The 19,290-nt window shown below is 43.3% G+C and overlaps 1 protein-coding gene across 1 annotated transcript in view; it reads left to right on the top strand.

The window, feature by feature from the left end:
- Nucleotides 1–9,730, top strand: part of AGA (aspartylglucosaminidase) — a 48,617-nt gene extending 38,887 nt beyond the window's left edge. The window contains exon 9 of the mRNA XM_089684065.1: nt 9,408–9,730. Within this exon, the coding sequence (XP_089540191.1) occupies nt 9,408–9,508 (101 nt within the window). The 3' untranslated portion in view covers nt 9,509–9,730. The remainder of the gene's footprint in view (nt 1–9,407) is intronic.
- The last annotated feature ends 9,560 nt before the right edge of the window (nt 9,731–19,290 follow it).

Here is a 19,290-nt window from a genome sequence, read left to right as displayed (position 1 = left end):
ATGGTATATGGCTAGCTTTTTCTTTTATCCCTGTTGGACTCCACTGTTTAGTAACACTTTAAATTAATGTCTTTACAAACACAACAGTAATAGTAATGGCTTTACAAACACACAACCATAAAATCAGTCTGTATATGCAGTAAAGCATGCTTGTTGTACTCACTGTGGTACCTAAGGGGTTAATCGTCTGCATTGTGTAAAAACTGATCCTGACTTCTCTGATCCTCCCCTTCCAGTGTCCCCCTCTTATCTTCTGATAAGACATATTGTGTGGCGACACTCTGAGCATGCTTAGTTTGGTGTGTATAGCTAGAGTTTTTTTTTTTGTTTTGTTTTTTTTTTCCCTGGGGAGAGTGCATGTGCTCAGCACAGGGCCAATCAGCACTGTCCAGACAGAGGTCAGGGGTTCTGCATTTTTCTAGAGCAAAATGAAAAATCCTCCTACAAGCTTCAACCAGTGCTCAGCTGGACACTGCTAGAAGTCACAAGACTGCTATATACTGCTGATGAGAAAAGGTATTTAGCAGTTTATATTTACTAAAATAATTGCACTTCCATGTTCTGTGTACTGTGGGAGACCAGATATAACACTAATGGGTTAGTTCATCTTTACAGAAAAAACTGGATAAACACCCTTCCCACTACTTCTGGGGTTGCTGAGCTGTCAGCACACCTGCAGCTGCTCCAGCGGTCTGGTCATTTGAAATCTCCACTCTTCTCCCACTTCTCCATCAGCACTTACAGCACAGACCACATTCTGATTGGTCAGCACCATTACCACCATCACTGATGTTCTGAAAATGGTAGTTGCCTGGCTATCATACTAATCCTCTGCTTCAGTATCACGCACAGATAACAATGATACTACCTAGGAGTTCTCAAGTAATCTTTTGGATAACAGTACAAGTGTAGAAACACCCTCACGGCCAATGGCCTAGTCCCGGGAATGGTATACCTGGCGATGCCTAACCCTTAAAAGGGGGGTGCATCCAAAAACCAATGCTCCACTGAAAAAAAACCCAAAAAAGGATATAGCACCTCAAAGGCTAATCCGCAGTATAAATTTATCAAGCATGTAAAAATTATATAACCTGTATTGTATAATCATACAATGCACGTACCCTATTCCTATCTGCCCCTCCCTGCACTCTACCCCCCCCAATCCCCCCAATGTCATCCCACATATCCCTCCCTAAACCAGAACACTGAGGGGTAATGCGCCACCCCTCCCTATAATCCCTAAAGTCCCCCTATCCTATGAGAATGGATCAACTCCCCCAGAAAGTCCCTCTGTAGCTGTGCTTATAAAAGATGAATGGTATATGTGGACATGTGGATCTGGCTGAAAGGAGAAGTCCCAGTATGTATGCACTGAGTATCGCTTTACAGCAGGAGGAGAGAGCAACAGAAAAGGCAACCTGAATTTCTCCAAATATGTGTAACTCGTAGCTGGTGTAGATATGCTCCTTATCCTCAGTAACATCTCCAAACCCTTGCAAGCTGGTCATCTGACAGGCACAATCCAGATCCAGCCTACCAATGACGGATAGCTGATTGACTCTGTGTGCCTATAAACTGCTATTTAGAAATCTTGTACCAGCATAGTAGTAATGAATGTAAAACAATCTCACCATGTGAAGACAGCAAATATCCTTGCATATACTCTCAGTGGATGGATAATACAATGTCCATCAGTATGTAGCAATGTCCATATGTAGGTCCAGGTCATGCCAAGTGCCAAGCTAAAGTGTAAAACCCTTTTTAAGGCCCGTTGTCCTAAACAATACATCACATATCAATACTGTTGCCTGTATTGCAACCATTTTGTCTGCGTATTATCTGATTATATATTTCTCATATAAGAGGAGACATTTAAGTTTGTTGCAAGTTCCTTTACAAAGAGTTATGTTTAACAAGTTCCTTTAGCAAATCTGCAGAAATCCCTATTACAAATCGCTCACTGTAACGATGCATAATTATGGAACATGGCGTTTGACTCTAGCTTTGTTTTGCATAAATATATAGATGGGCCTCAAACTTCAAAGCAATCAAAGATCAGTCATTGTGCAGGATGTCTCATTAGTATGGTTTAGTTCAGCAGTAGTACAATTTACCGATCAATAAGACTTATTAGCTTAGACTGCTTATTTCATACTTTGATCTTTTACTTCCCACAGATACGTGTATGTGAGATTAGACTTGGAGAAGCTCATTACTCTTTAATCATTAAGTTGCAGGATCTTTTTTTTTTTTTTGTTTCGAAATACATGAATAGTTTGAGTTGCATTTTATGGTTAAATATGCTATACACAGTATGGGTGTTGTGTGGGTCAAGAGGGCATTTGCTTTCCAATAGAAGAAACATTCTAGTAAGCAAAATATTTCCACTAGCATAAAATGTTCTATATGATACTTTTCCTTTGAAGAAAAGTTGAAATTAAAATATTGTCTGTCAAATGAAGGCATAAAAATATTATATAACGCTAAAGCTAAACAATATAGCAGTGGTCTCCAAACTATGGCCCGGGGGGGCTGGATGTGGCCCTTTGCCTTTACCTGGCCCTTGGGGCACTATTCCTCCCATTCCACTGACCCCATCGATGGGGCACTATTCCTCCCATTCCACTGACCCCATCGATGGGGCACTATGCCTCCCACTGACCCCGTCGATGGGGCACTATGCCTCCCACTGACCCCGTCGATGGGGCACTATGCCTCCCACTGACCCCGTCGATGGGGCACTATGCCTCCCACTGACCCCGTCGATGGGGCACTATGCCTCCCACTGACCCCGTCGATGGGGCACTATGCCTCCCACTGACCCCGTCGATGGGGCACTATGCCTCCCACTGACCCCGTCGATGGGGCACTATGCCTCCCACTGACCCCGTCGATGGGGCACTATTCCTTCCATTCAAACCAGTGATGGTGCGTTGTTTATGCCCACTAATGTGGCATTTGTTTTACTCCTACTGACCACAGTCCGGTCCTCCTAAAGTCTGAAGGACAGTAAACTGGCCCTTTGCTTAGAAAGATTAGAGACCCCTGCAATATAGTAATGGGTTTGCTGCATACAAGGCACCATATGCAGTGTTTATTTTCTCTGTGTTCCTACAGAAAAAAGAAAACTACATTGAGGCTAGATTCACTTGTGAGGGGTTCTGCATGCACCATTTGTTTGTCACAGGAAAAAGTACCTGAACCATTTTTTAAAATGCAGCCATACAGAAACTGCATATTGTTTTGGCACTATGCGTTTCTGCATGCAAGAAACTGCATAGGTTTTTCAGTGCATTGGGGTACCACTAACCGTTATTGGCACATCTGCATGTTTTCCTAAAAGCAGCGTGCTTGTGTGTGGCTGCTTGCAGGAACATGTGCGATTTTTACACACATCACAAATGTGAGCCTAGGGCAGCACAGTGGTTAAATGGTTAGCACTTCCTCCTGGCGGTACTCGGGTTGTTGGTTCGAATCCCAGCCATGGCACCTCCTGCCTGGAGTTTGCATGTTTTCCCTGTGTCTGCGTGGGTTTCCTCCAGGTACTCCAGTTTCCTACTACACTCCAAAGACATGCTGGTAGGTGAATTGGCTCCTGTCTAAATTGGCCCTAGTATATACTGTATATGACTGTGAGTTAGGGACCTTAGACTGTACACCCCTTGAGGGTTAGGGACTGATGTGAATGTACAATATACAGTGGGGCAAAAAAGTATTTAGTCAGCCACCAATTGTGCAAGTTCTCCCACTTAAAAAGATGAGAGAGGCCTGTAATTGGCATCATAGGTAGACCTCAACTATGAGAGACAAAATGAGAAACAAAATCCAGACAATCACATTGGCTGATTTGGAAAGAATTTATTTGCAAATTATGGTGGAAAATAAGTATTTGGTCACCTACAAACAAGCAAGATTACTGGCTCTTGCAGACCTGTACCTTCTTCTTTAAGAGGCTCCTCTGTCCTGCACTCATTACCTGTATCAATGGCACCTGTTTGAACTTATCAGTATAAAAGACAGCTGTCCACAACCTCAAAAAGTCACACTCCAAACTCCACTATGGTGAAGACCAAAGAGCTGTCAAAGGACACCAGAAACAAAATTGTAGACCTGCACCAGGCTGGGAAGACTGAATCTGCAATAGGCAAGCAGCTTGGTGTGAACAAATCAACTGTTGGGGCAATAATTAGAAAATGGAGGACCTACAAGACCACTGATAATCTCCCTCGATCTGGGGCTCCACGCAAGATCTCACCCCGTGGGGTCAAAATGATCACAAGAACAGTGAGCAGAAATCCCAGGACCACACGGGGGGACCTAGTGAATGACCTGCAGAGAGCTGGGACCAACGTAACAAAGACTACCATCAGTAACACACTACACCGCCAGGGACTCAGATCCTGCAGTGCCAGACGTGTCCCCCTGCTTAAGCCAGTACATGTTCGGGCCCGTCTGAAGTTTGCTAGAGAGCATTTGAATGATCCAGAAGAGGATTGGGAGAATGTCATATGGTCAGATGAAACCAAAATAGAACTGTTTGGTAGAAACACAACTCGTCGTGTTTGTAGGAGAGAGAATGCGGAGTTGCATCCAAAGAACACCATACCTACTGTGAAGCATGGGGGTGGCAACATCATGCTTTGGGGCTGTTTCTCCGCAAAGGGACCAGGACGACTGATCCATGTACAGGACAGAATGAATGGGGCCGTGTATTGTGAGATTTTGAGTGCAAACCTCCTTCCATCAGCAAGGACACTGAAGATGAAACGTGGCTGGGTCTTTCAACATGACAATGATCTCAAACATACCACCCGGGCAACGAAGGAGTGGCTTCATAAGAAGCATGTCAAGGTCCTGGAGTGGCCTAGCCTGTCTCCAGATCTCAACCCCATAGAAAACCTTTGGAGGGAGTTGAAAGTCCGTGTTGCCCAGCGACAGCCCCAAAACATCACTGCTCTAGAGGAGAACAGCATGGAGGAATGGGCCAACATACCAGTAAGTGTGTGCCAACCTTGTGAAGACTTACAGGAAACGTTTGACCTCTGTCATTGTCAACAAAGGATATATAACAAAGTATTGAGATGAACTTTTGATATTGACCAAATACTTATTTTCCACCATAATTTGCAAATAAATTCTTTCCAAATCAGCCAATGTGATTGTCTGGATTTTTTTTCTCATTTTGTCTCTCATAGTTGAGGTCTACCTATGATGCCAATTACAGGCCTCTCTCCTCTTTTTAAGTGGGAGAACTTGCACAATTGGTGGCTGACTAAATACTTTTTTGCCCCACTGTATATGTAAAGCGCTGCATAAAATTGATGGCGCTATATAAGTACAGGCAGTCCCCGGGTTACGTACAAGATAGGGACTGTAGGTTTGTTCATAAGTCGAATTTGTTCATAAGTTGAATCAGGCACTTTTATAAGCACTAACTACTAACCAAACGACAGGATATTAGATTACGTTTTTGTAATAAGGTTACAGAAAGCAGTAAAACCTCAAGAGGCTCTAAACTGGTGTTTTGCATAAGAACTGCAGCTTGGACACATGTTTGCCTTAACATATTTAACTTTTATGTTTTACATTTTACATGCTCCATTATTCTACTCTTATCTTTTAAAATTGTTGAAATTGTTGACGGAGCATAACCATATGCTTTGCAAATGGATGATGATTTTTCACCACTCTCTGATCTCTTTATTATTTCTACTTTATCTTCCAAGGAGATTGTTTTTCTTTTCTTTGCTGTGCCAGCACTTGCATCAGCTTTTTGCTTTGGAGGCATTATTGCAGGGTAAAAATACACTGTACTGTAATGTACTGTATGAGAGAACTCTGCTCTCCTTTACACAGCACACGCTGCCCCCTCCCCCCTGCACAGACGGAGGATCACTTCAGTGAGCAGCCTGACAGCCTCTCCTTTCCTCTCCCCGGAGGTGCAGACAGACAGTCTTAAATCACTTTGGAGATAGTGGGCAGACACTGCTAGCCCCACAAGTAACGAGCAATGGATGTCTCTGTCTCTTATGTCTCTCTGATGTCTCTTATCAGCTAGTCTCTTATCAGCTTGCTGCACAAGAATGCTGACAGCTTGACTTCCGGTCCCGAGGGAAGTGTACGTAAGTATGAGTATTACGTAAGCCGAATGTACTTAACTCGGGGACTGCCTGTACCTGAAATAAATAGCCTAAAGCCTTGCTCACATGACCATATTCAGCTTGTATAAAAGCAGCATGAACAGGAAACATTTACAAAGAATTTGCAGAGCTTTTGACAAATTTAGTTGAAATTTGTAGGGCTAGTGCCTGTAGAAGAAAAATAGAGCTCTCTGCAAGGGCAAACCGAAAACCGTGGATTTCTGTATGCTCCATATGCAGTTCAACGATGACCTGCCATGCAAATAATGAATAGAATGTCACTTTATAAAAAAAAAAACTACACAAAGAGAAAAACCGAACGTTCTATCTCTGTGGGTTGTGTGCATCTACCTTTTTAGGGCTGATTCACACTATGCGCTGATGTGAATTGTGCAGGAATGCGATGTACGTTCCTGTGTGATTCATATGCGGCTCTATGCGGTGCAGTTTCATGTCAATTCAATTTAATAGGATGAAATCACTGCACCACGCTAAAAGAAGTGCATGCACTACTTTTTTTTCCTTTTTCTTTTTTTTTTTGTAAACGCATGCCAACTGTATCGCATAGTACTTTGTACCATGCGGTTTGATGCGGGCAAACGCAATGCATTTGCAAGCTGCATTCAGGTTGACGTTAACTTGAACTTACCTCCGCAGCAGATCGCAATGGCATTGCAAAAGGAATATGGTGCGGAAAGCTCTCCTGAACCACATTCCAGTGTGAACAAGCACTTAAAGTACTATCTTGATGGAAGATCTGACTGTTCCTTTAACCACTTGCCTACCAGGCACTTATACCCCCTTCCTTACCAGGCCAATTTTCAGCTTTCAGCGCTGCCGCACTTTGATTGACAATTGCGCAGTCATGCAACATTGTACCCATATGAAATTTTGATCATTTTTTTCTCACAAATAGAGCTTTCTTTTGGTGGTATTTAATCGCCACTGGGCACATTACTTTTTGCGCTTTAAATTAAAAAAGTGCAAAAAATTTGAAAAAAAAAAAAGTTTCTTTGTTTCTATTATAAAATTTTTCAAACAGGTAATTTTTCTCCTTCACTGATGTGCGTTTGATGAGGCAGCACTGATAGGCAGCACTAAAGGGCACTGATAGGCAGTACTAATGAGGTGGCACGGATAGGCGGCACTGATAGGCAGCACTAATGAGGTGTCACGGATAGGCGGCACTAATATGCAGCACTGATAGGCGGCACTGATAGGTGACACTGATGATGGGTACTGATAGACTGCACTGACTGGCATCACTGCTGGGCGCTGACTGGTGGCACTGACTGGCACAACCGCTGGGCACTGACTGGTGGCACTGACTGGCAGCACTGCTGGGCTGCACTGGTGGACAGCACTGGTGGGTGGGCACAGGTGGGTGGCACTGGTGGGCACAGGTGGGTGGCACTGGTGGGCACAGGTGGGTGGGCACAGGTGGGTGGCACTGCTGGGCACAGGTAGGTGGAACTTCTGGGCACAGGTGTGTGACACTGCAGAGTGGCACAGGTGGGTGCACTGCTGGGCACAGGTGGGTGCACTGCTGGGCACAGGTGGGCGGAGCTAGTGGGCGCACTGCTGGGCACAGGTGGGCGGAACTTGTGGGTGTCACTGCTGGGCACCGATCATCAGGGCACTGATCATCAGTGCCCTGATGATCGGTGCCGATCCTCGCTCTGACAACTGCCGGTTCTCGGCAGTACTTTCCTCACGATCTGACAGCGTGAGGAAAGTGCAGCCGAGAACCGGCACTTGCATTTTCCTGTGATCAGCGTGTCATTGGACACCGCTGATCACGTGGTAAAAGGCCGGTATAATTGGCCTTTTACCACATCTCGTGATCAGCTGTGTCCGTAGGACACAGCGTTCACGGAGATCGCCGGGTGCGCGCCCCCTGGGGCGCGCAGGAGAGCGCGTTCTGGGGGGACGTCATATGACGTCCACCCAGAACTGGCCGGCCGCAGTGCAGCCGTCATTCGGCTATCTGCGGTCGGCAACTAGTTAAACAAGCAGCTAGCAGGCTTTAGCACTACTTCAATACCAAACACTTTCACTCCCTTCCTGCCCAGGCCAATTTTTAGTGCTGTCACACTTTGTCAATTACGTGATCAATACTGTACCCAAATTACATTTTGTTTTTCTTTTTTTGAGACAGAGGTTTCTTTTAGTGTTTAGCAAAAAAATTAAAACCCCAATGGTGATGATATAAACAAAAAAAAACATTTTTCTTCGTTTCTGTTATAAATTTTTTGCAAATAAATATGTTTTTCTTCACTGACGTGTGCTGCTGAGGCTGCACTGATTATAAATGCCCTGATTATTATTGTTAACAATGTACTCGTTGTGCCCTGTCAGACTGGCTGGTTATTGGCTCTCCTTTCCTCACGCAGACGTGTAAGGAAAGGAAATGCTTATAACTGGCAAGTCTGTTTACATGTGACGAGCTTTGATTGGACACAGCTGATCACAGATCGCGGTAAAGGGCCAATCACAGTGGCCCTTTACCAAGTGATTCAGCTGTGTCCAAAGGACACCGCAATCAGAGCATGCCCCATGTGGGAGGACATCCTAGCAGAACTGGAGAGCTACGATGTAGCCATCTTTTGGTTTTAGAGTGGTTAATGCTTGAGTAAACTGACAGACAACACTTTATTAAGATCTGTGTTTAAAGGCAAAGTACACATTTTGCAAGAAAAAAAAAACAAATGCATCCACATTTGCACTATGTAATTCTAACTTACCCATGACAGTCATGCCCTCAAACTATGGCATGGTGAAATAATCTCAACTTGGAAAAATATGTAGGTTTGCTCAGTGCAAGGGCCTTTGTATAATCATAGAATTCTTCTAAGACAGGGTTTGATTTTAGGAATAATGGCATTGTACACAACAGTATATTCTAACAAAATAAAGTTTTATAGTCCTGTATGTTGGACTAGGGAAGGTGGATTGTCAGTGCATTCTCTACATTGCCATCTGTATACAGGCTAAAGCTAGTTGACATAGTACACAGAAGCATTTAGCAATAGTTTTATGTTGGCAGCTTTTTTTTTAAAGCAAGGTGATGTTTGATGCAAATCTTAATATTGCTACCCACACCCTGAAATTATCCTTTTAATGTTTTAAGGCAAAGCAGAATGTGGTCAGAAAGTGTCATATAATTGGATGCATAGCTAGCACCATGTGTACCTAAATATACCAGACAAATATTGAGTAAAATGAAAATCCTCAGTATAACATTTGTTTTTTTTTGTTTTTGTTTAGGTGCTGCTTGCTGTAAAGCACCAGGATTCTCTCAATTTCATTACACCGTTTTCAAGCCTGGCCTTTCACAGCCACTGTTAGAGGTAGTGGATTGTCTATAGAAGCTGGAACATGTGGCAGGCATTTGCCGCAGAAAATTTTCTTATAAATATTAAGAATCATCACACCAAAATGAGGGGGGCTTGTTTTCTAAACCAACAAATGTCACATTTGAATGTAAAAGCTACTGAAAGTTGCAAGTGTACTTGAAAAGTCTGTTTCAGAAAGTAGTCCATGTTTTTTCTATAACAGGTTGAATAATAAAAAGAAAATATTGTATGGTAGTTGGCATTCTGTCTGTTGGCTTATGTATTCTGTTTTATGTTTAATAGACTAAAATCCATAAAAATATACTGTCCTTGGGTGCAGAAGGAGACTTAAACTGAGTCATTCACACACTTTAGGCACTTTTCTGCCAATCGCATCTGTAGCATCTTTAGAAATCTGTTGCATGGTAGAAGTCATCAATAATACAGAAACTGGTATTGCTCCTCAGCCCCTTAACAAACATGCAAAATGACTAATGTATCAGATCACAAGTACATCCAAAAGAAATAAAATTAGCCAGTGTCCATAAATTACTGATTTTTATTTATTTATTTTTTTTGTAGAGAAATAGGAACTGTGCTGGTTAATCCCCCCGCCCCCCCCCCCCCCCTGTACTGTAATTTGTTGCCATTCAACAGGCATATGCAAATTAAGTGTGACATGTTGGGTATCTACTTGGAGTAACATCATCTTTTATAGTTTTGTATTATATTGTGTTTTTGAGCATTAAAATTCATTAGTGTGTTTTTTCAAAACCTTGCATTGGAAAACCCATGGCACAAATACTGTGTGACAACACTGACCATTTTATTCTGTAGGGCCTCTGCCTAACCACTTGCCCTCCAGAGGATTTTTCCCCCCTTAATCACCAGGCCTCTTTTTGCTACCCAAACGCAATTTCCGTCCTTTTTTTCACACAAATAGAGCTTTCTTTCGGTGCCATTTGATCACCTGTGTGCTTTTTATTTTTTGCGCTATAAACCGACCGAAAATTTTGAAGAAAAACCTATTTTTTGAATTTCAGCTATAAAAAAAAAAGTTATAAATTTAGGCCAAAATGTATTCTGCTACATGTTTTTGGTAAAAAAAAAAATCCAAATAAGTGTATATTGATTGCTTTGTGTGAACGTTATAGCGTCTACAAACTATGGTATAGTTACTGCAATTTACACCATTGTTTTGCTATACAGCGCTGCACTAGTTTAACTGACAATTGTGCGGTCATGCAATAAGGTACATAAATGAAATTTATGTCCTTTTTTTCACACAAATAGAGCTTTCTTTTGGTGGTATTTGATCACCTATGCGCTTTTTATTTTTGACACTATAAACAAAAATTTTTGAGAAAAAAAAAAGTTTTTAAAAATCTTTTCTCATTTCTGTCATAAAAAAATATACAAAAAAACTCAAATTTTGTCATAAATTTAGGCCAAAATGTATGCTGCTACATGTTTTTGGTTAAAAAATCCCAATAAGTGTATATTGATTGCTTTGTGTGAAAGTTATAGCATATACAAACTATGGTATAGATAATTTAATTTACACAGCTTTTACTTTCTGACTGCCCATCACATTTCTTGAGGTGCTAAGATACCAGGATAGTACAAACACCCCCAAATGACCCCTTTTCAGAAAGAATATGCCTCTCAGCAGAAATCTTAGGGTGTCTAGAGTCCATGGAAGATTTTATTTATTTTTTTACAAGTTTCTGTGTAAAAGAAAAAAAAAAATGTTTTTGTAATTTTCCAAAGGTGTCATTTAAATGATATATTTCTCACACAAGGCATGGGTATATGTGGAATTACACCCCAAAATACATTCTGGTACTTCTACCAAGTATGGGGATACCACATAGCATGTGTGAGCAATAAATTTAAGTGACAATTTTGTCACTTAAAAAAAAAATGCGTCATTTTAAAAAAACTTGTGGCAAAAAAAATAAATTCTTCTATTGATTCAACATGCCTCTCAGTAAATAGTTGTGGGGTATCTACTTTCCAAAAAGGGGTTGTTTTGGTGGGTGGGGGCATTTTATTACCTGCATTAGAAGTTTATGCCACACATCACTCACTCTTCTAACCAAAAGATCAAACCTTTTCTGACACTTTTTGTTCACATGAAAAAAATCTGTATTTTTTGCTAGGAAATTAATTTAAACCCCCAAACTTTATTTTTTCTTTAAAGCAAACGCCCTAGTGAATAAAATGGACAATTTTTTTGTCACATAGTACTCGCATAGCGATTTTTCAAACGCAATATTAAAAAAAAAAAGGTTTTTACTTTTAATGCACAGAAACACAATATATTGGCCAATTATTTGGTAAAATATAAAAGATGGTAGGCCAAGTAAATAGATACCAAACATGACATGCTTTAAAACTGCGCATACCCCGTGCAATGGCAACAATCTGCATACATTTTTTAATATTCATAGGCAACGCTTTAAAAGCCTTTACAAGCAACCATTTTAGATTTACAGAGGAGGTCTAGTGCCTAGAATTACTGCCCTTCATCTGACATTCATGGTGATACCTCACATGCATGGTGCAACCGCTGTTTACATACCGGTACAGGATCAACGCTCGTGCACGCAGGTTTTTTTTTTTTAACACTGTCCCTTTTAATTTTTTTTTATCACTTTTAATGCTATCACAGGGAATGCAAATATCCCCTATAACATCAATGGGCATTTGTCATATAATCTTTTTTGAGAAGTCTGGGGTCTATCAGACTCTAGATATCTCCTCTGCCCTACATTATCTAATCAAACCAAGATCCGTGTGATCAGATGCTTTTCCAATTTACAAATGGTGGTTTATATCCTGCGAAACTGAGGTAATTAAATGCTCGTAGCTTCTGATTTCTTAGACTATAGAGATGATTGGCACCATTCCGGTCTCCAATCAGCTCCATGGTCAGCTGGCAGAAACACCGGCTGCATTCTCAGGTTCCCCCGATGGCACGGGACTGCCTGAGAAGGTTGTGGAAGGCAGTGGGGGAGGGGGGGCATCATCTTCCGTTGCTTGTAAAAACAATCCTGCAGCTAATTAGCCACTAGGATTGCTTTTACATGAGTCTATCGATGGCTGAAAAAAATACTAGGATGATGCCTGTAGGCTGAATGTAAAAGAGAGGAAATCTCTGCCAGAAAGTGTGTGGTATGCTCACCCACTTCTAATGGTGGGCACACATTAGGTTACACGGTGCCACATGCGCCAATTTCAAGATTGTACAAATGTCTAAATAGTGGCACGCTTAAATAAACATTGTCCACGTATAAGTGGTACCCCATATGGAAAAAGGATGACACCAAGTCCCAAACTATCTTGCCCCTACTCCCCATGTAGTCTAGGCATCCGGGGGCTCCACGTGACTATCTTTTCCCTCGTAAATCCGAAACTTGTATGTATAGCCTGTTGCCCTCTCAGAGGTCTTCTACATCTTGATCCCATATCTGGCATGCTTGCTGGGGAGAAATTGTTTGAATGCAAGGCAGCCAGAAAAATTGAGGGACTCATCAATGCAGATTTTTTTGCTGGGGAGTATAGACATCTGCAAATTTTTGGTTAAGGTGATTTACGAGCGGCCGAATTTTGTGGAGCCTATCAAATTCAGGGTCACCCAGAGGACGACAGAGTGTATTGTCGTTGAAATGCATAAAACACATTATACACTCTTATCTATGCCTGGCCATGGCAGCAGAGAACACGGGCATATGATGAATCGGGTCTGTGGACCAATACAAACGCAATTAATTTTTTTTTAGTAATGCCCATGTGTAATGTACATGTAAGATTTGAGTAGCTGAGATGTGATCTGTAGAAATATGACAATGTAGGTTTAGCTTCAATCCATGTTATAATAATATAAGATGTGTTCAGAATTAAGTCAGAGACATATGGTCACCAATTAGCATCTGAAGGGACAGAACATCCTCTAGAAGGGAGGTGACACCTGGATGCCAATAAGATTTGTCACCTTCTTCTGGAAATCTGGAAGGAAAAGGCTCTAGACAGTTCGGCTTCATGACACAGCGGGAGACCAGAGGTGGTTCCGATGTGTCTGGGAGCTTTGACGTATATACACAGATCAAAGGAATATATTTAATCTCTCACAAAAGCTAAAACATTAGTTGCAGAGAGATGAAAATACTTCGTTCTGATTGGACACACTGTAGGCTACACCTGTATGTAAATCTGTATTTGTAGCCTCTGTAGAATCCCAGAGAAATGCAGAAAATGGTTATATGGCTCCTGATTGCGACATCTGAACAGTGATTGGTACTGTCACAATCGTACTGATGCACTGGTGTCGGAAATTCAATCCCTGACTTGGTGATTCAAACCGTTCCTGGTCCAATCGACTTTGGGCATTTCAGTACCCAGAACGTCCTGTGGGCTGGTACAGGAACACCCCCCCAAAGTCGATTGGCTAAGGGCTAATGTCCAGCCTATGTGCATATTACCATAAATTGAGGACCTGGGATATGGACGGTGTGATTTGTACGGAGTCAGTTCTATTGACTGGTGGATCGCAGACTTTCTCTGACTTGCTCCAGTCGCAGGATAACTCTTGGTAAAAGTTTTATTTCTGTTTTTTATTCCCTTTTATAGTCAATAGCTAATTGTGTGTCTTCTTGTATTTTCTGTAACTTTTTATACTTTGTACATATTTTATGCACTGCCCACTTTCGGGATATTAAATCATAAAATTAATAAGTGACTTCTGGGTACTTAAGCTTGGGCTCATATCTCCAGAGAGATTGTATTGTATTGTCTTTATATGCTTAGTCAAGTTCATTGCCAATCTGTATGCAATTGCACTGTGTTGGCAGATTGCATAGGTAACAGATCTGCCAGACGGAGATCTGTGTGTGTGTGGTGGCCCAGCAGGCCAGTCTGCAGATAAAACTGTTGGGTGGTGGCAAGCTACCGTTTGTGGTTTGTCTGGTGTGAGGGTGTGTGGACGGTGGAAGAGTGATTAACACTGGGGTTCTAGCTTGTAGGATAGCTGGAGGAACCCTTGAAGGGTGTGCCGATTGCTAGGCTGCTCCTCAACCCTTAGTGTGCACCAGATTGTATATAAGATTCGTGTCTGCCCATGTGTGTGGTCAGCCAGCTGGATTGGAGTCTCCCTCTAGTGGTGGCCAGAGGTAGTGCGGGCTGTGAAAGTATATCACGGCCGGTCTTCTATACGTATATATATTCAGATTAGTTCCCCCTTATTCCCTCTTACCCCAAGTCACGGCCGCACGTGCACGCCTTGGTTAGCTAGTCGCTGTGGGCGTGTGGGGTGGATCTGTGACAGATTGGCGGCAGCGTGCGGGATCTGCTTAGTACATTAGTGCATGGTTTATTCATTTAACTCATGTACTAAAGGTTGGAAGCTTGGTAGAAGTGACTGACCTACAGAAGCTCACTCAATGCATAATTTTTGTTTTGTAGAAGACATACTTGGCTATTTGCTCCCTACCCCCACTTTTTTGTTTTTCTTTTCTATCTTTAATTTGGGCAAAAACGTGAAGATGGTAACCCGTGGCGATAAGTTAATACGTTGGTACCTGAGACAATCCGATGAGACTGTGATTGACCTCTGTGATCTAAAGAACATCAATACAGTTGGCAAGACGAGGTACCAGCTCTCTGCACAAGAAATCGGCACGCCGAGAGGATTATTCTCTGGGAACAAGCCTACAGCTTTTGGGAAGTGATGACCCCGAGCTGCAGTTTCAGCTCATTTTCGTGTTACTACACCTTGAAAAATCGCAGTGGATGGAGCAAATTGTGAGAAGGCACAAACCCAAGAGGGCCCAAATCCAGCAGGGGAATGCATTGTTACCTCCATCTACATCAAGAACTACAAGAGCCAGACCTACATTTATGGAGACCTGGAAGTGTGTTATCTGTAACCAAGTGGGACATTACTCATGGCCCTGTCCAAAGATGAGGATATCTAGCCCACCAGCAAGTGTGGAAAATGTACCCTCTACTGTGTTTCGTTGGAGAAAATGGAGGAGGCCGGGTGGATAACCAGCCACCATTTACTGCAAGTAACAGCGTTACAGTTGGACTCCAAGGTACAGGATCAGAGAATATCCTAGCTCTTCCAGGATTGAGGAGCTGTGAGGATGTGATCCCAGTGGAAGCCATGGCTGTCACAGGGGTTGGAGGAGCCATCCCTGCTGTGCCTATGGCTTGTGTTTCTTTGACCCAGGAATCTGGAAGTCAAGTGAAAGAAGTGGGCAGAACAGATCCCACTAAAGGAGGCCATGTGGATAGCCTGCAGCCAGTTACCGCAGGCAACAGTTTCAGTTGGACTCCGAGATAAGTGACCCGAGGATGTCCTAGCTCTTCCAGGATTGAGGAGTCGTGAGGATGTGGTCCCAAAGAAAGCCAGTTATCGTAGGGGTTGGAGGAATCACCCCTGTACTACCTACAGCTTGTCTTGCTTTGCCCCAAGGATCCAGAGCAAAGTGAGAGAAGTGGGCATAGCAGATACCACTAACATACTATCGGGTACTGACCTGGGGCAGTTGGTAACCCAGAACAAGTCAAAGTCAGCACCCCTTAAGTCTACATTTCCACCTGAGGCCTCAGATTCACGTAATGTTCTGTTGAGTGATTCAGTGCAGACTGGGAATTCTGGGGAGGGTCAGGGGGTGAATGACTGTGTACCAGGGCCTAGTTCTAGTGGCTCTCTGGAGTCAAGGCCTGGAGAAGAGCTTAAAGTCACAGAGGACTCTGCAACTGACAATGTGTTATGTGATGCCAAATGTAATGACATGCGCAAAGCAGACCTTCCCTCTGCTGCAGTGGTGACTCGGGGTGCCCACCAGTGGGCCCCAGACCAGTCATTGCCCACTGCTACAGAGGAACTGTCTGTGGAAGGGCCCAATCTAGCTGGGTTGGACCCTTGTGAACCTGGCCCAGAGGGTCTAAGGTCTCCTCAGACTGTTGTCCACCTGGCACCTGTGGCAGATAGCTCTAAGTCCCCTGAGGCTGTAAAAATTGATGGCAGCCCAGAGGATCTCAGGGGTCTGGCTGAAGGACCGCTAGCGGTGAATGGCAGGATAAGGTTGTAAAGGCAAAAGGAATTTTGTTTTGTGCCCATATGTAAAGAAACAATGTTCTTCTGAAGTTCTTGGTGAAAAGGCACATCGTGTTTCAGTAAGTCTTGATAAAGACCGGTGTTGTGTGCCTCAATCGCTTTGCGAGATGAAGTTTTCTTTTGTTTGCTCCCCTGTCCCCACAGATACCAATAATGCCATTTTTGGATCCTGGGCTGTGGAGCACAGAGGAGGGACTACAGGGTGAGTGTTTAAATATGACTCTACCCCCTCAGTAGCTGTGGCTGACAGCACTGAGTTTCCACAGGATGTTACATTTGATGCCACCCCACAGGAACTCGGGTGTGCTGACAGACACTCTGCTGAGGACGTAGTAAAACTGTGTGACGTGGGTCAGAGGACAACCCCTAGTGAAATCCTTTCTCCTGTAACTTTCCCCTCTGTCACCACAGTCACGGGTGCTGCCAGTGCAGACTCATTTCTGTGTGTTGCAGAGGGAAGTCTACAGGATGTTGGGGCAAATTCAGCCAAATCAGTGTCTTCCACCTCAGCAGCTGCAGCTGACATCACTGAGCACTTCCAGGCTGATAAGTTTGATGTTGGCCCAGAGGAACTCAGGTGTTGTGCTGACAGATGTTCTGCTGAGGAGTACAGAGTAGAAGGGTGTGGCACAGGTCAGAGGATGACCCCTGGTGGAATAAAGTCTTCTGTGGATCTATCCTTTGTCCCCACAGCCATGAGTATCATGATTGGGGATTCATTGCTGTGCACAGCAAAGGGAGGATCACAGGATAATGGGGGAACATTGACCCCCTCTGAATCTGCTTTCTCAGAGACTGCATCTGACAACACTGCATTCTTGCAGGCTGATGGGTTTAATGTCAGCCCGGAGGAACTCAGGGGTTGTGCTGACCAGTCTCTTTCTGAAGGAGAAAGAGCAGAAGTGTGGGAGACAGGTCAGAGGGTGGAAGCTCTGGTATTCAAGCCATGGAACCAGGTCCTGATCACCCAGGAACGACCTTATGCCAGGCTCAAGCATCTGGGTGTTGTAGCTAATAGAGAACCACCAGATGACCATGGGCAGTGGCTGAATATGATGACAGCACACAATGACAGGTTTGCCTGTACCCTTCCAGTAGGTCGTCGGTGGCCAGCGGATGAAGTGGAACCACAGGGGGATCTGCTGGCCAGTTGTGATCCAAACCCTTTAGGATCATTCAGAGAGCTGTACAGTAGTCATCTCCTAACTGCAGGGGGACAAGCTGAAATGTCAGCGGTGTCAAGCTTTAGTTGGGAGAACTCTCCCCCCCAACCTAGGGAACTTTCCTGGCAGACGCGTTAGCCGACTAGTTTAGGCTCAGCTATGCGTCATCTAGAAGGGGGGAGATGTAACGTACATGTAAGATTTGAGTAGCTGAGATGTGATATGTAGAAATATGACAATGTAGGTTTAGCTTCAGTCCATGTTATAATAATGTGATTTGTTCAGAATTAAGTCAGAGACATATGGTCACCAATTAGCATCTGAAAGGACAGAGCATCCTCTAGATGGGAGGTGACACCTGGATGCCAATAAGATTTGTCACCTTCTGGAAATCTGGAAGGAAAAGGCTCTAGACAGTTCGGCTTCATGACACAGCAGGAGACCAGAGGTGGTTCTGATGTGTCTGGGAGCTTTGACATATATACACAGATCAAAGGAATATATTTCATCTCTCATAAAAGCTAAAATAATAGTTGCAGAGAGATGAAAATACTTCCTTCTGATTGGACACACTGTAGGCTACACCTGCATGTAAATCTGTATTTGAAGCCTCTGTAGAATCCCAGAGATATGCAGAAAATGGTTATATGGCGCCTGATTGTGACAGCTGAACAGGGATTGGTACTGTTGCAATCGGACTGATGTGCTGGTGTCGGAAATTCAATCCCTGACTTGGTGATTCAAACAGTTCCTGGTCCAATCGACTTTGGGCATTTCAGTACCCATAACGTCCTGTGGGCTGGTATAGTAACACCCCCAGAGTCAATTGGCCAAGGGATAATGTCCAGCCTACATCCATATTCCCATAAATTGAGGACCTGGGATATGGATGGCTTGATTCGTATGGAGCCAGTTCTATCGACTGGCGGATTGTGGACTTTTTCTGACTTGCTTCAGTCGCAGAATAACTCTTGGTAAAAGTTTTCTATTCCCTTTTATTTTATAGTCAGCCAATTGTGTGTCTTCTTGTATTTTCTGTAACTTTTTATACTTTGTACATATTTTATGCACTGCCCACTTTCGGGATATTAAATCATAAAATTAATAAGTGACTTCTGGGTACTTAAGCTTGGGCTCATATCTATAGAGATTGTATTGCAGTGTCTTTGTATGCTCGGTCAAGTTCATTGCCAATCTGTATGCAATTGCACAGCGTGTTGGCAGATTGCATGCAGATTGTAAAGGTAACAGATCTGCCAGACGGAGATCTGTGTGTGTGTGTGTGATAGCCCAGCAGGCCAGTCTGCAGATAAAACTGTTGGGTGGTGGCAAGCTACTGTTTGTGGTGTGTCTGGCTGCTCCTCAACCCTTAGTGTGCACCAGATTGTATATAAGATTCATGTCTGCCCGTGTGTGTGGTCAGCCAGTTGGCTTGGAGTGGAGTCTCCCTCTAGTGGTTTCCAGTGGTAGTGCGGGTTGTGTGTGTATATCACTGCCTGAATATATACGTATATATATTCAAAGTA

This window comes from Staurois parvus, unplaced genomic scaffold, assembly GCF_062004578.1.
Source record: "Staurois parvus isolate SC_StPar_1 unplaced genomic scaffold, SC_StPar_1.0 ptg000334l, whole genome shotgun sequence".
NCBI classification, from domain to species: Eukaryota; Metazoa; Chordata; class Amphibia; order Anura; family Ranidae; genus Staurois; species Staurois parvus.
This window is presented reverse-complemented; position numbering and strand designations above follow the sequence as displayed.